The 15778-nt window shown below is 32.1% G+C and overlaps 1 protein-coding gene across 1 annotated transcript; it reads right to left on the bottom strand.

Moving 5' to 3' along the window:
• Window positions 1-4028: 4028 nt before the first annotated feature.
• drpr (multiple EGF like domains draper) lies at window positions 4029-13520 on the bottom strand. The gene is made up of 17 exons (XM_018547143.1): window positions 13299-13520; window positions 12600-12726; window positions 12249-12417; window positions 11636-11882; window positions 11185-11305; window positions 10963-11100; window positions 10705-10884; window positions 10292-10619; window positions 9071-9178; window positions 8735-8899; window positions 8265-8471; window positions 7085-7240; window positions 6505-6681; window positions 5415-5525; window positions 5107-5313; window positions 4812-4988; window positions 4029-4740 (listed from the first exon to the last, which is right to left on the bottom strand). Exons 1-17 carry the CDS (start codon window positions 13445-13447, stop codon window positions 4454-4456), a joined length of 3054 nt encoding a protein of 1017 aa, XP_018402645.1. The 5' UTR covers window positions 13448-13520; the 3' UTR covers window positions 4029-4453.
• Between the last annotated feature and the right edge of the window lie 2258 nt (window positions 13521-15778).

Here is a 15778-nt window from a genome sequence, read left to right as displayed (position 1 = left end):
TTATGTGATTTATTTGTCTTAATGGTTTCGTTATGTAACATAAACTTTTTCAGAAGAGACAAATTTATATTATGTTAAATATTGAAAAATATATACATGTGCTCCGAGTAATGTGAATTATGTAATTAAAAATACGTGATTACTTTATTTTTTACGCCATATGTTGATTCATGAATTATATATAGCTGATTTTGTCAAGAATATGATGCAATATGTCTCACGTCACAAGAAGTAACTTTACTTTCTTGTAACTTGAACGAGGAGCAGTAGAACAAGTGATTTTTACATTGTATAGTTGTGTACCTATATGTAACCATAATATAAAGAGTAACGTGAAACCTTTATTAAAATATCTTTTTTAATTATCGACATATTAACAATGCACATCATGGTATTATCACATTGATTACTCTCTTATCTTATTAACAAATTTAATCTATTTATATTTACCAAATTTGCTTAGTATACATACAATCGTATTTCTTCATTTAAATATTTATAGTTATACATTATTGGAATATGTACTAATATGCACACATTTCATTTGAATACATCAAAATAGACAAAATTATATCACAAGATAATTGCAAGATAAAACAGAATGAATAATATCTCTTGACATCTTACACGCAATTTTCTCTCGAAAAGAGAAACATAAAAAAGACATTGAAATTTTACATGCATATCTTCTGATTATATTTAAATGATAATCAATTATCGCGTTACAATTAATAAGTAGAATAAAATAATGGAAGAACTTTGCCCATTTTTGAACCAATCGCGTATAGTTATCAATTGTATATCATTTTGTAGATAATAATAAAATTGTAAAAATTAAATTTTATTATTCTGTAACCTCTACATTAAGCAGATGCTTTTAAAAATATCTAATTCATTTGCGGTAGGTCATTATTAGATTTGTTGAAGCTAAGAAATATGTCATTAACATTTTTAAAAGGTAATCATACGACTTCAGGAAAATCTTCGACATATTTTAAATATTAGGAATTAATGCATTACTTAATAATTAATAATAAGATAATTTATAGGTTCTTAGTATTTAAAATAAATGAATTAATAGTAAAAAAGGCAATTAAAAACATAATTCACTTAATTAATACTAACGTATATAAATTACAATAATATTTTATACAGTATATTTACTTCATAGAATTTTATATTACATTCATTCTTCTTAAATTTAAATTTATTTAATCTGTAAACTCTTGCTGAAGATGACCTAAATTCGTATACATATGGATGTTTCGGCCCCATTTTAGATCATCTTCAGCGAGTTTATAGATTAAATAGATTGCGTTAACAATTAATCATTATAATTGAAACAAGAACATTGATCTATATTTTTGATAATAGTCGTTAGACAATCTGTCTACATCAAGGTGCACAATGTATGAATGATCAAGTGCAACAAATAATATGACTACATATTAATTATATATTATTTGTTATTTGCACATATTATTTGGCTTATCAAATATTAAATCTTTTTATGACCGTACAATTGATAAACAATAAACAAACAAGAAGAAAAAATTGTTAATCAATTGAATTCGTGATATTACTGCGGTAGTAAGTATGTATGCGTCAATGCTGAAAACTTCAGCGTCGCGATTTATATGGGGGATACTACATACGCAGTATATAAAATTCACACATAATTATAATAAGCATTGTGATCCAGATTTGACCGTTATTGGTTTCCTTCTTCTTGTTTATTTGATTTATGACTATATATTTTTTGTACATCTTGATGTGAACAAATCGTCTAATGACTATCAAAAATATAGATCAACGGTCATGCAATTTTAAAATAAGTTGTTTTTTATTGCTTTTATTAATATTTTAACATAAAATATAATAAAAGTAAATTATTTATTCAGTCTAATCTTGTTTTAACATTAAAAAATTAATGAAAAAAATAATGAATCGTTACTTTTTAAACAATAGTAACGGTAATTACAATTTTAATTCAAGATAACGAGTTACTTTAAAAAGTAACTTTTCCATTTCTGCTAAATACCAAATGAAAGACATGATATAACTGACATATAGTATGGATATCGTTTTTATGTGTGTTGTCATTGTACAGTGACAGCACTGCAAGATGTACACAGAAATAAATCTTGTGAGGATGAAGTAGATAAGAAAAAGGATCTAGAAATATTTTTAACTACTTAATAAGATTATCAATTAATAGAAATATTAAATTAATATACCTCACATATCACATTAATAAGGTTCTAACTGATCAGTAGTTGTTTTTATGTATAGTTGGCATTTATGCAGTTAATTTATTCTTTATGCTCTACAATTTGACATACGACTTATCTCTACATGCAGATGGCCCAAATCTATATATAAAATGAGCAAAGTTTTACTGCCTACATTTCCCTCTTATTATATATATCATAAGAATATTCGTTCATAATAATTGCTTATTGTGCATAATATTCTTTTGTATTAATTCATAATATTTATGATGGTATTTATGATATTTTATTTTTTACTTAATTTATTATATTTATGAAATGTATTAATAAAAACTAGACCTTATCTGCTTTATTTTATTTTAAGACTTAATTACCCCAGATAACACAAAATATTCTCTGAATATTCTTGTAAAATATAAACATTTTAAATTTTAGAATATTTAAATTGAATGTTCTATAAATGTACATAGAATATTCTATTTAGAAATTCATATTTGTAACAAAACCAACATAGAATGTTACTTGGAATTCGTAGAGTTAATGTGCAGTGTACTGTATGGACAACATCAGGCCTATATAAAATAAGTAGAATATTCTATAGTACATCGTATAAATTTTATTCTATACATGTTCATAAAACATTTACAATGTCATTCGAATATATTATGAATATATTGTTAATATTTGATAGTATTTGTTAGTATGTCTACAGAATATTCTTAATAAATATATATTTATAGAACATTCATAAAATTTTGTGTGCTATCTAGAACAATATCGGAACCAACGATATTATTAAAAATTAGAACCCTTTTAAATGCTTTTATAATCATTGCTATATTGATAAATATAACAAATATAGAAATGTCGATATGTAAAGAATTCTCCACACACAATATAAGATCTGCGTGTATTCATAAAATTTTTCATTTTCATGATTTGTTTTCTTATCACCAGTTTATCATTGCCTGTTTCTTAAACTACTTATGCCAGTTTATCATTGCCAGTTACTTAAATTACTTTTGGCAATATATATATGTATATATCAAATAGAAATCTATATAATAATTTAATTAAAACTATACTTATAGAAAGAATATATAGTTATATATACAGAGACGTTTATCTTCTCATCGTAGATGGTGATACGTGAAAAATGAGAAAATGATAGAGATCGATATCTCAAGTAAAAACTAAATATTAAAAGAGCATGGCAGAAAAATTTGTTTCGGATTTTTCTGTGTCATATATCAAACAATGTTTTTATTCTAATACTGTCGTAATTTTAATTTACCAGACAAAGGTAACGCGTAAATGATAACGCGTAAATAGATTTTATATGTATTAAACGTTCAACATAATTTTTACAGGACTATAATTTCATAATTAATTGTTGTAATTACGTTGCAAAAGCTTACTTAAAAAATGTGCTTAAATGATAAAAGTAATACCACAGACTTGCGCCTAGGGATGGGCGATACAAGAATCTCAATATTTCGTATTGCAATGTACGTATAGTGAGTAGAAATATTGATATTTCTCATGTATATCGGCACACGTTCTGTGTGAAAAATCGATTTGTTTTTTTTGTAAAGATGACTTACAGATTGTTTTTGAGACTATTTTATTGATCTTTTAAAATAAATTTTCTAATTAGAATTTTGTAAAGATTAGATAACATACGTTCTCCCGGACGTACACATCCTGTTATCACGCGACAGGTGTTGTCACGTTCTGTGTGCATTGGACAAAAGATATGGAAAAACTATTCTAAAGTTTTTTCTTTAGAAAAACTAATTCTTTAGAAAAACTAATCTAAATAAATTTTGCTTTGATTGCTCTCTACTTTTAATTCAATATCAATCCATACTAAATTAACACGCGCGAGTTTAACAGACTGTATTGAAAGTTTAAATGTCGATACGTCAATATCGAAATACAAAGTATCAATACAAAATATCGAAAAAAGTTCAAAAATATCGATATTTAAAATATTTCTATATCGCTCATCTCTACTTGCACCTTATGAAAAAGACATAGTCTTCCAACCACGAGCGTAAATGAAGCTCATTCTACTTCAAACCTAGGCCTGTATTCTGTAACTCGTTATGCAGTCCTTATATATCCATAACAACAATGCACAGCTTTTTTACTATATAAAGTATTTTGTTACAAAATACAGAGACTGGGCAGTTAAAAACGAGGAACGCTATATCGAATTTTTAGGTATCGCCTAATTCCGGATCCTTGTCTATCATTTTGCTAGGTCCCGGATTGTCGTGTGATTTAGGCAGGAAGCCATTGGCTGTCGAATGTGGCTTTATGTTCCAGCTTACTGGCCGTGGCTGATTTAATTCGTCATATTCCGATTCATTGTTCTGTTTAATCTCGTCGTAGACGTGTTCAACTTTTTTGCCATCCATCTCGTCGATGCTGTGATATACATTCAAGTTTGGATTTCCCATATCGGCGTCCCTATTCTTTAAATCATATTGCAGTCCGTATGCTCCTAAATAGTAATAAATTGATGTAATCGTGTAAACTTTTCTTTATTTTTTGTTATTAATGAAAATAGCGTACCTTTACAATCATCTTCATCATCAGTACAACTGTTTAAGCCAAATTTAGCCTTCTCGGTGTTTATATTTTTATGGAAATTATTCCGAAATTGGAAATTGTTTAGCAACGTAGTAGTACCATCATCGAACTTCGAGGACCCTTGATACGCATATACTGGATTGTCGAATTGATTTCGATCTATGGGGAAAGTTACAATATTTTAGATCTTTGTGCTCGAAGACCTTGTGTTCTTCAACAATTGTCTTAATAGATGTTTAATGTGTATACAATCAGAAATAAGAAATACTTAATTTACCTGGCGGAGATACAGGCTCAGCTGTGTATTGTACCTGAGCTATCTCGCTCTTGAGATCAGCCACTCGGCGACGATGGTACATCCATGCAGCAAACAAAACACCAATTATAACAATAGTCGCAAATACGGCTCCTACAATGTGCCCGTATCCCCCATCTTCCTTCTCTTGGATGTTGCGGGAGAATAGCTGTTCGTCGCAGTTCTCACCTAATAAAAGTAATTTATCAGTCATTATAAGTCACTAGCGTATGGTAACAGGAAAGCCACAATTTTTTATGCAGACTTCATTAAGAGCTCTCTTTATGTACCTGTATATCCATGCCTGCAAATACAACCCTCAGCTGGATGACACATAAAGAAGTCGTTTTTACATTCGCAAGATTCCATACAATGGTCACCATAATATCCCTCAGGACAAACTAAAATCAGGAAATATTATATTTAAATATAAATTTATTAATATATACAAATCTTTTAATTTGTATATATATTAATTAATAAACTAATACCGAGAGGTAGTCTAATTGGCTAGGACAGTTGCGCGTAAAGCAAGGTATCCGGATTCGATTCCTGGCCGAGGTAATATTTTTCGTAATAAGAATTTTCCAGATTTAGTATTTTTAGATTATTAGAGTTGCGTTTCATGACCGACGATTGTTCGGTGCGCAATTTGGGGGGACTACATATATTAATAGAACGTTATTTCCTACTTTGGATAAATATTGCGAAGAATATCACTACGTCGACTCGCCATCAGAGATCTATCGATATTCGCAAATTCTCATAAGTGCTGAGACACGCGTATATCTCTTTTTATAGAATCTCGATTTAATAACTCACCAAGGCGTATAAGGTAGGCTTCCACTACAATGCCTTACTGATGAGTCCAGTAGTGGAAGCCGGGACGAAACGCCAAAAATTACGTGATATTCTTCGCAATATATAATATTAGAATAAATTATCAGATTTAGATTTTAAATTGTAATTTGACTCTTATTCGCCCTGTGTGTTTAACGTATTAATTATTATATTTATTTAAGACAAAAACTTTATGACTATGTGTCCAAAACAATTTAGTTTTAAAAATACAAGATATTAAAATTGAAAGAAAAATTTTGTTTACTCCAAAAATTTCGAAAATTACTTGAGTTATTTTGAAATTTTGTGTATTTTTTTAAGAACACGAAGACTTCTTAATGTTTGAGGCTATATATTATTTTTTTATTCCATCAATAATAAGCTAATATCTTTGAAATTAACAATAAGTCGTTTTGAAGATATGGTCATACGAAATTTTCATTTTGAATTTATGTAAAATTCTTGTATATATAATATAGTTTGACATACTATTATATCATTCTTTTCTAGACGTTGTAGTCTATAGCTTTTCAAACCTACTTTCAGTACATCTAGTTCCAGTCCATCCAGGCGAGCATCGACAATGTCCATCATTGGATCTGCATTTACCTCCGTTCTGACACTTGCAATGTTGTGTGCAATTTACACCATATGTGCCCTCCGCGCAAGGTATTTGACAGTACTCGCCTTGCCAACCAGGTCGACATTGACATATACCTTAAATTAAAATACATACTTCGATGATAAAAGCTGGATCGAAAATACACGATATTTATATAAATTAGGGTTCGATACGCGATGCAACTCTCGGCCGATTTTCGAATCGGCTTCTCCTTCCGCTGTCCCCCTCATCTCACCACCCCGCACGCAGCTCAAATGCCGCTCGACCGTCGAGATATCCAAATATGGATATTTATAAATATGGATATTTATTTTAAAATTAAAAATTTTTTCATTTTAAAAAGTAAACTTAGAGTTACGTGCCAAAGTTTATGCGGACACCATATCTATATTTTTTACGATGTAATTATACTCTTCAAATTTTGAATAAAATTATTTAAATAATAGACGTACTCATACAATTGCATATCTCAGGAAGAATCGAGGACTTTCAACTTGCCTGTTACATGATGACATTCTCCACCGTTTTTACAGTGACAACGATTCGCGCAGTTTAGCCCATAACGATTGGGTGGACACGGATGTTCGCAGGTGAGACCCAGGTATCCCGGACGACAAACGTATTCACCGGTAACGTGATCGCAAGTCATATTTCCTAAAAAAAGGAACAACTACGCTAAAAAAAATTATTGATAACAAAGAAGAATTTTCATGAAAAAACTTTATGCTGATTTTTCCATACGTACAACATACTCATTAAAATTATTATCCTTTCCACCATTTTTGTTTTAATTAACTAGTTTGTTTTAATTAAATGTAAAATCAGTGTTGGGCATCAATCAATTGAATCTTCAATCAATTAATCAATTGATATTTAATTGAATATTAACAGAACAATTTGCAATACATACTATAAAAATCAATTGTTAATTGTACCCACAATTAAATAATGATTACAATTAATTAATTGTAATCATATAAACCCACAATTACAATTAACTTATTTAATTGTCAATTGCAATTAAAAATGTAATCTTAATTGTTAATTATTAATTGTCAAAACAATTTAATTGTGCTCAACACTGTGTAAAATATTATACGTAAACTAACAATTAACAAAAGTACTCAGTGAAGCGTTTGATAGTATAAAAGCAATTGGTGACAAAGAAATGGGTCAACGTTTGCGCAAGCAGTGGTCAAATTATTCCTTTAAATTAGTTTATGTATATTGCCAAGTACACATAAGAGAAAACCCACATCCAAGCGTATTTTCTACATCGGATATTACAATGCTACATAAGCAGAAAAAATTCGTCCTACATTTGATTCAATTTCCTTTTTTTACACCCTTTTAATTGTAGTATACTAATGTATACACCAATCGGATAAACTTACATAAAAATATGTTCCCTGAGAGAGAGATCGACTGAGCATTTCCATTTATGCATTGTAAAACTGAGAAATTATTCTAATATATGAGAATTATAAAAATATAACATCACATTCAACATAAATAAGATATTAAATATAACATACTCTACTACAAGACAATAATTATGTTATCTACAATAATACAACTGTCAAAAATCTGTCAAAAAAATCATGCGAATTTAATATATTACGGAGAGTCACACTCAAACGACATCATGCTTTACATCTTGGATATTGATTATTTTTACCATTCATTTTCTCTGGACATTTTTCTCTGCATCCTAGTCCGTACCATCCTTCATTGCAAGGTTGTGAGCAATTGGGGCCTTGCCAACCCCTGGCGCAGACGCAACTTCCGGTTGTGGGATCACACGAACTATTGTTCATGCATTCGCAATGTGAGTGACAATCCTTGCCGTAAAGACCCTCCGGGCACTTTGTTTCGCATTGTACCCCTGTTTTGATGTTAAAGCAAAACTAGTCTCGAGAAACGACTCTTCGCTGGCCATTAAAAAGCTTTTTCTATATTACTTTACCACTTCCTTTTATTCTTTAAATAATTATTATTAGACCGATATGCGATGTACTTATGTTTACGAATAATATTTCTCACGATCGTTTAACAATAATTTTTCTGTTGTTTCAATAACGTAAGATTATTATCTCAACGTGCAAAGTTTTTGATTAATGATCGGACACAAAAATAAATTCAACAAACCTCGCCATTCTGGCTTGCAGATGCAACGTCCGGTAGCGGAGTCACAGTCCACGGTATTCTCCTCGACACAGTCACAACTCTGATTGCATCCGTTTCCAAAAAAGCCCTTTTTACAACGATCCTGACATAGTATGCCGGTGAAACCAGCCGCACATGTGCACGTGCCTGCGTGTGTGTATAGATAAAATAACGCGTGTTCTAGGTGCAAGTGCTGAGAGAGAATTTAAAGGATTTCGCCGCGTATTCTTTATAATTTTCTTTTCTAATAATATCGGTGAAATTTCACCAACTCTATTGCAAAATCGAATCGATAGGGGCACTATTCAATTACCTTACCATTTTGCGGGTTGCAGGCAGCATTGTTAAAGCACTTGCATTTGTCCTCGCAATCCTTGCCATAAGATTTGTCGTCGCAGGGACGATCGCACAAAACACCAACCCATCCTGACAAAATGTCATAGAGATATATATAATCTGTATAGTACTTACCATACAGAATATGGAATATCTTCTCCATAGGAAATACGTAACTGGACTTTAATGAATAATTCTACCGAATAATTATATATAAATTCTACAGGCGAGCAATGAAAAAACACTACGAGAAATATTAAACGAGGCAACTATTTGATACCATGCAAAAATGTTATGCAAGGTAATTGTGAAATATTGACAAGACTTTTAGAGATAATAAAGGTAATTAAGAAGGATTAAAAATTTTTTATAAAAAACGAACATAAAGTTTGGTATAATTAACTACATAAGCTGCTATCTTTTTAAAGGACACAAATGTCGTTCTGTTTTTTTTAGTTATCTAACAAAGATAAAACGATACTTGTGTCGCTTAAAAGAAAAGTAGCTATAGTAAAACTATAGTAAAACTCTTTGTAAAAACTGATTTTTGTGTGAATTGGATTGTTAAATTTTTAATATATTCGAGTGTTAATTTAACATAATGTGATTGTGTTATTTTATGTTAAATTAATATTCAACATTTCTCAGTGTTAAAATAATATAACTTATAAACAAGTAAACAAATAATATAAAAATAATGTATTTTAAAACATAAAGTCCAAAGTAATAAATAAAATGTATTAATTAAACATCATAAATATTAGTTTTACTGAGCCATGTTAATTTAACATATTAGAAATGTTAACTTTGCTGAAATAATATGTGTCTATAATTTTCTTACAAATATATAATGTCAACGTTATATTTTTTGTGATAACTTTTTAATATTTGTATTACTTCCCAATATATTCATTTATGTTATTATTAAATTAACATGAATACTTGAGTGTTTGAGGTGTTAAACTTAATTATAAAAATATTAATAATACTGTTAATTATTATCAATATTTTTATAATTTGAAATTAACAAAGTCTGTATTATTCACCATCATTCCAGCATCCCCTTGACATAAATTTTCTATTTGTATAACATTGACTATTATAGAATTTTTTTTAAATATAGTGCATTAAAAAATCTCTAAACGAGTTTATAATTACAAACCATTGTGAGTAATTATTGAAGTTGTGTACAATTACACTTACCAGCCGTGCAGTTGCAGCGTCCGTTCTCAGCTGAACAGCTGGCTCCGTTTTTGCAGGCACACTTCTGCGCACAGTCTTCTCCGAAGGTGTTTGCGGGACATAGCTCGCCGCAATCCTTTCCGCGATACCCGGCTGCACAAATGCAAGTGCCGTCAACGGGTGAACACTGTGCGTTGTTTTTGCAGTTGCAACGATTCTGGCAACCCTTTCCGTATGTATAGAAGGGACACGGTCTGGCGCAGGTTTCGCCGTCCCATCCCATTTTGCAAGAACATTGTCCGGTCCAAGGATGACATAGTTCCGTTTTGTCATTCTCGCATTCGCAGACCTAAAAATTAAATTAAATTTATGATTAATCGAGACATTTTGACAAAATTTTCAAGAGTATAGTTTTTTAAGAAACTATGAATCACCTTTGCACAGTTGAGACCATATAAACCATCCTCGCAGGCTCGTTGGCTGCACGTTTTACCCATCCAACCTGGACTGCATACACAGGTGCCGTTAGTAGGATTGCACGTGGCACCATTTTCGCAAGTACAATTGTTTGTGCAGTTCAGTCCAAACGTGCCCTCGGGACAGACTTTTAAACACTATTTGTCGCATTAAAAAAAAATTAATTATTTCAATTTAAAGATATTATTTAATCATAGTAATCAATGTTTACGTACTTTGTCGTCGTAGAAACCCGGTTTGCACTGACACTTGCCCGTAATGTGATCACAACCTGCTCCGTTATAGCAATCGCAAGATTGAGAGCAATTCTTGCCCCAAAAACTCTCCGGGCATCGATTTGCGCAGACTGAACCCTATGACAAATCAAATTTGTATGTAAAATTTACATGTGTATCACGGGATACACTTCGTATTCAATTACGCTAAATTTCACATACCGTCCAACCGGATGTACAGTAGCATTCACCGGTCCTAGGATTGCAAGATCCGCCGTTCTGACAACGACATTCCGATTTACACTCTTCGCCATGCTTGCCCACAGGACATAATTCGTTGCATCTGTAATACGATAATGGTGTAAGTTGATATTACATCATAACGATCGTTGACGATCGATACAGACGTTCTCCGGTGAAAATATTTCTTAAAATCTTTCATATAATTTTTCAATACTTCTGAATAATTTCAAAATTTTTTTAAATTTTTTTGTAATTTTATAACCTTTTAGAAAATTTCTCGGGTCTTTATATAAAATTAAAACACTTTTAAGAAATGATGAAAAAATTTAAATCTTTGTTAAAATTCTTTCGAAATAAAAATTTTTAGAAAACTATTATTTGTTCAGGAAATATATCTCTCGAAAAAAAAATATATATATATGGGACTCACAGCGGTCCTGTGTAACCAGAGGTGCAATGGCATTCGCCAGAAATATGATGGCAACTCCCACCGTTACTGCAACGACACTCCTCGGCGCAGTCCTGTCCGTAGCGGTTAAAAAGACACTTTTGATCACAGTACACTCCGGTCCAGCCCCTGGTACACATGCATTTGCCATCAAACGGATCGCATGCGGCCCCATTCTGGCACTTACAATCCATCTCGCAATCTCTGCCCCATTTACCCGACGGACACTCTGTTCATACGAGAGTTAAAAATAAATTACCTTGTGTAAAGCTCCGCTTTTTAAACAGACTTTTTTATCTTCGTTGAAGCAGGAAGTCATTGTGTGCTCTTTTATCAGTTTTTTAAATAATTCTCGAACGTAAATATTCTAACAAAAACCAATATTTTTAACAATAAAAAGTGTATTTACACTACCGTTTATAAATTTGGGAATACACTTGATATTTTTTGTATTTTATGAAATGTATTATTATTTATGTCATATTGTTGCATCGCAAACGAAGTATACGTGCGATAAAAGAGTACTTGAGTCGCCGGGCTGAAATGCGTGCGTCCCGTCATTGTTATTAATCCAATAAAACAATAAGAAACTCACTAAAGTCGCATAACGGGCCGCCATATCCTGATTCGCATTTGCAGATGTCAGGCGCGATACAAGTACCATGGCGGCAATCCTCGGAACAAACTGGAATGCAACGACTGCCATTTGTGGTCTCCGTGTAGCCTTTGCAGCATTCCTCTACGGGCTTTTGTTTTACTAATTCCTGAAAGAACCGCGTAATCACTGGATCGATTCGTACCGTTCCACCGATAATCGTTTCTCCATAGTTTCCTTTTTCGAGTTTATTACGAGTAATAGTAAGCAGAAAAGCAAATCTAAATCGGGAATCTTTCCGTAAATTAGAAAGTATGTAGGTAAATCGTAGACGCAGATTAGATAACCAACCTGCTCTTTGTAGACAGTTCTGTAGACGACTTTGTATTTGGAGCATCTCGGTGGGAAACTCAAACACCACGTGTTTTCTCGTACAGTATATGGTTTCTGCTCGGATACTTTTACTGTTATCGTATACCTGAAATGATATTCGTAAATTCTTCTGATAATAACAGTCTCGCTGTCAGGCAATAACTGCCTAGTTTTTTTATTAAACAATCACCAAAGATTTTATACATCAAAAGTTTTACACATAAATTAAAAGTCACCATATTAATAATCTACTTATAATAAATGTAGAGCAATCAATAATATTATATATATTACTGATTTTTAAAATAATTTATTGATATTTGATTGATGATCCATTTTTAATTGAGAAAAAAACATGTTTTTTTACTTATAAGATTCCTAAATTAGAATTTAACAATTTGGCGCGAACATTTAAAATTTAAATTCATAAAATTCATTGCAATGTTTGTTTCCTATTTAATATTAATATGGTATAATATTTTATTGCGTAATTAATACTATATTAAACAAATGTAATCATTAATAATCGACTCCTTGTAATTTAAATATAACATAAACAAATTTAAAAATCGGCTATATAGGAGTCAGCGCGGTAAGTAGTGCGCAACGTTAATATAAATAAAAAATTATTTATTTATACTAAATAAAAAAAAATTATATCGATTCTCGAATGCTTACGTTTCTTGCCGGGTACAAATGTTCGGTCCTTCGAGAGCTGCCGTCGCTCCTGTCGAGATTATCACAGCGGTGACCGCGATCAACCACCAGCTTGCAGACCCCATTTCAGCAGCTAATCGATACAACTTTGAACTTCGTGATCGAAACATCACTATCGCCGTCCCATCGCGTTATCGCAGACCTTGTGATTAATCTTTCACGTTTCGCACGGCACGCCGGTTGTAATCATTCGCTCAATGTCCGAAAAGCAGGACGGTCGACCCGTCTCTGGATCTGAAAGTAAAATGTGCTGCGTTAGCGTGTGTCGCAACGGTGTGATTTACCTCTACCTCGCGAATTATGGACTGTAAAACGACTGCACGAGTTTATACATACTCGAGTATCCGACACGCGATCCCTCGCACGTAGCTATGCGGGGCTGTACGTAGTAGAAACGTTGCGCATTTTACTGGACCTTACAACGCGGTTTTAATCACTCCACAGGAAACTTACTGTCGCGTTCAGACTCGACTTTATACTCTGCACTGACCGTAATGAATCACAGCGAAGCCATTTGCACTTGTGGATCTTGATTCAACTTTAAATAAACGTCGAGTCGGGTTTCCGCTGTTGGGGTTGAATACTATCGGGTTTTGTGCTACGTATAATTTTAATGCGTTGATTACCATACGATCGCTGATAACTGGCGTCATCAAAGCTTCTCCAAATACTTGTTAAAAGTAAACATCGTCTAATATAACATTTTAAAATTTAAGATAACATATTAATAAGTAAGTAACGTATTAATATCGAAATATTTTAGTAGATAATATTAAAACATTCTCATCAAATATAAAATATTAAATGACATAAATATCATGGAAGATAAATGCAAGAAGAATCATGAATGCAATAAGAATCATTAAATCTGAGTTAAAAAAATTATTAAATTCATAGACATCTTAATATGTATGACAAATTAGTTCGCATTCTTCACTTTATGTTTCTGGTCAATAAAGTAAAAAGGTAACAAAAAAGTGACATTCTTGTCAATTATATGAGTAAAATACTGAGCGTCCATTAATTATAACACGAAGAAAAATAGTATCACACATCGTATTTAAGCTAATTTGCAGGAACATCTGATTTGAGTGATGTCAAATATATATATAGTTCTTTTTCTGGCAACAACAGCAAGCCCGAGTAAAATCTCAACAAGAATTATTCCATCAGTGATAATACACATTTATCGAAAAGCTTTTAACTGCTTTTACATCAATATCTATAATATATGGAATAAAAATAGAATCGCTCGTTAGTGGTATATCACAGAGTTCAGCTAGGATCTCGAGAATAGTTTAACCTTCGACGTTTGGTTCATTCGCTATGAAGGACTCTTCAACGGTAATATAATACTAAGAATCTCGACGATGCTAAAATAAGACTGCTACGTAAATTAAACACAGCTTGCCGTGAATGTTACATTTTTTTCTGTTTCTAAAAAATTCTCGTTCGTAGCTATAATCGTAGCCCAATTCAACCAAATGTTTGGGAAGAAAATCTCATTATCGGAGATGTAATTGCATGAACACAGCTATATATAAATCCTCTCAGATCAATAATTTCAAAATTTTACAAATCACGACGGATACTCAGAAAGATACAAACTACACTCGTATCAGTAATATATTTTGCGTTTTATGTATATCTACTGTCGTATTCATATTTTTGCCAAACAATAATAATGATGTAAAAATATGCATTATTTAACATGGGATCTTTGATAATACAGGTCCTATTTAATTACATAAATTTTATACACAATTATTTATTATTATTATATCTTATATGTGTAATAATAAAAATTTCACTGATCATGTGGATAAAACATACAAAGCTTAATTGTTAAACAGGCAACGCATTTATAAAGACTCTATTGTTCGAATAAAATGCGACAATTCTATCGATCGAGTTCTTTGTGCCCTATCGGTTTGACGTACAAATAATACTCGCTGCAATCATCTGCCGTGAGTTTCCGCTTGCGATTAGAATTATATAACGCGAATGGTTCATATGGGGTGCAATTTTGTCGAACGAGGGCGCATGTCGGTATCGCGATTTCGAGCGAGCACTTTTCGTCGATGAGCATTCGATAGTTCCGCGAAGTCGTTTCACCGAGCGAAATTTCAATCGCGTGCTTATGACCGGAAATTGTGCCTTGGGATCGAGTAAAGTACATGAATCAGAGGCTTGCACACGTGTTGAACATACGCTTTGCTTCACGTTTTTGTCATGACGTGACTCGTGCGCTCTATGATTCACGTTGCGAATCAGGCGGCTAACGCGCTCAACGGCGACCGGAAGTGCTGTAATATTAGACCGATTAGAGCGATGCTCCAAGACGAATCTAATCGTTCGACCGCAACCGCACATCTAGAGAGAATCTCACGTTATTAACGCACGGTGCTTCTCTCTCTCTCTCTCTCTCTCTCTCTCTCTCT

The sequence above is a fragment of the Cyphomyrmex costatus genome, unplaced genomic scaffold (genome assembly GCF_001594065.2).
Source record: "Cyphomyrmex costatus isolate MS0001 unplaced genomic scaffold, Ccosl1.0 scaffold61, whole genome shotgun sequence".
Classification (NCBI taxonomy): Eukaryota; Metazoa; Arthropoda; class Insecta; order Hymenoptera; family Formicidae; genus Cyphomyrmex; species Cyphomyrmex costatus.
Note: the sequence above shows the minus strand (reverse complement) of the source record. Positions and strands in the feature narration are given on the sequence as shown.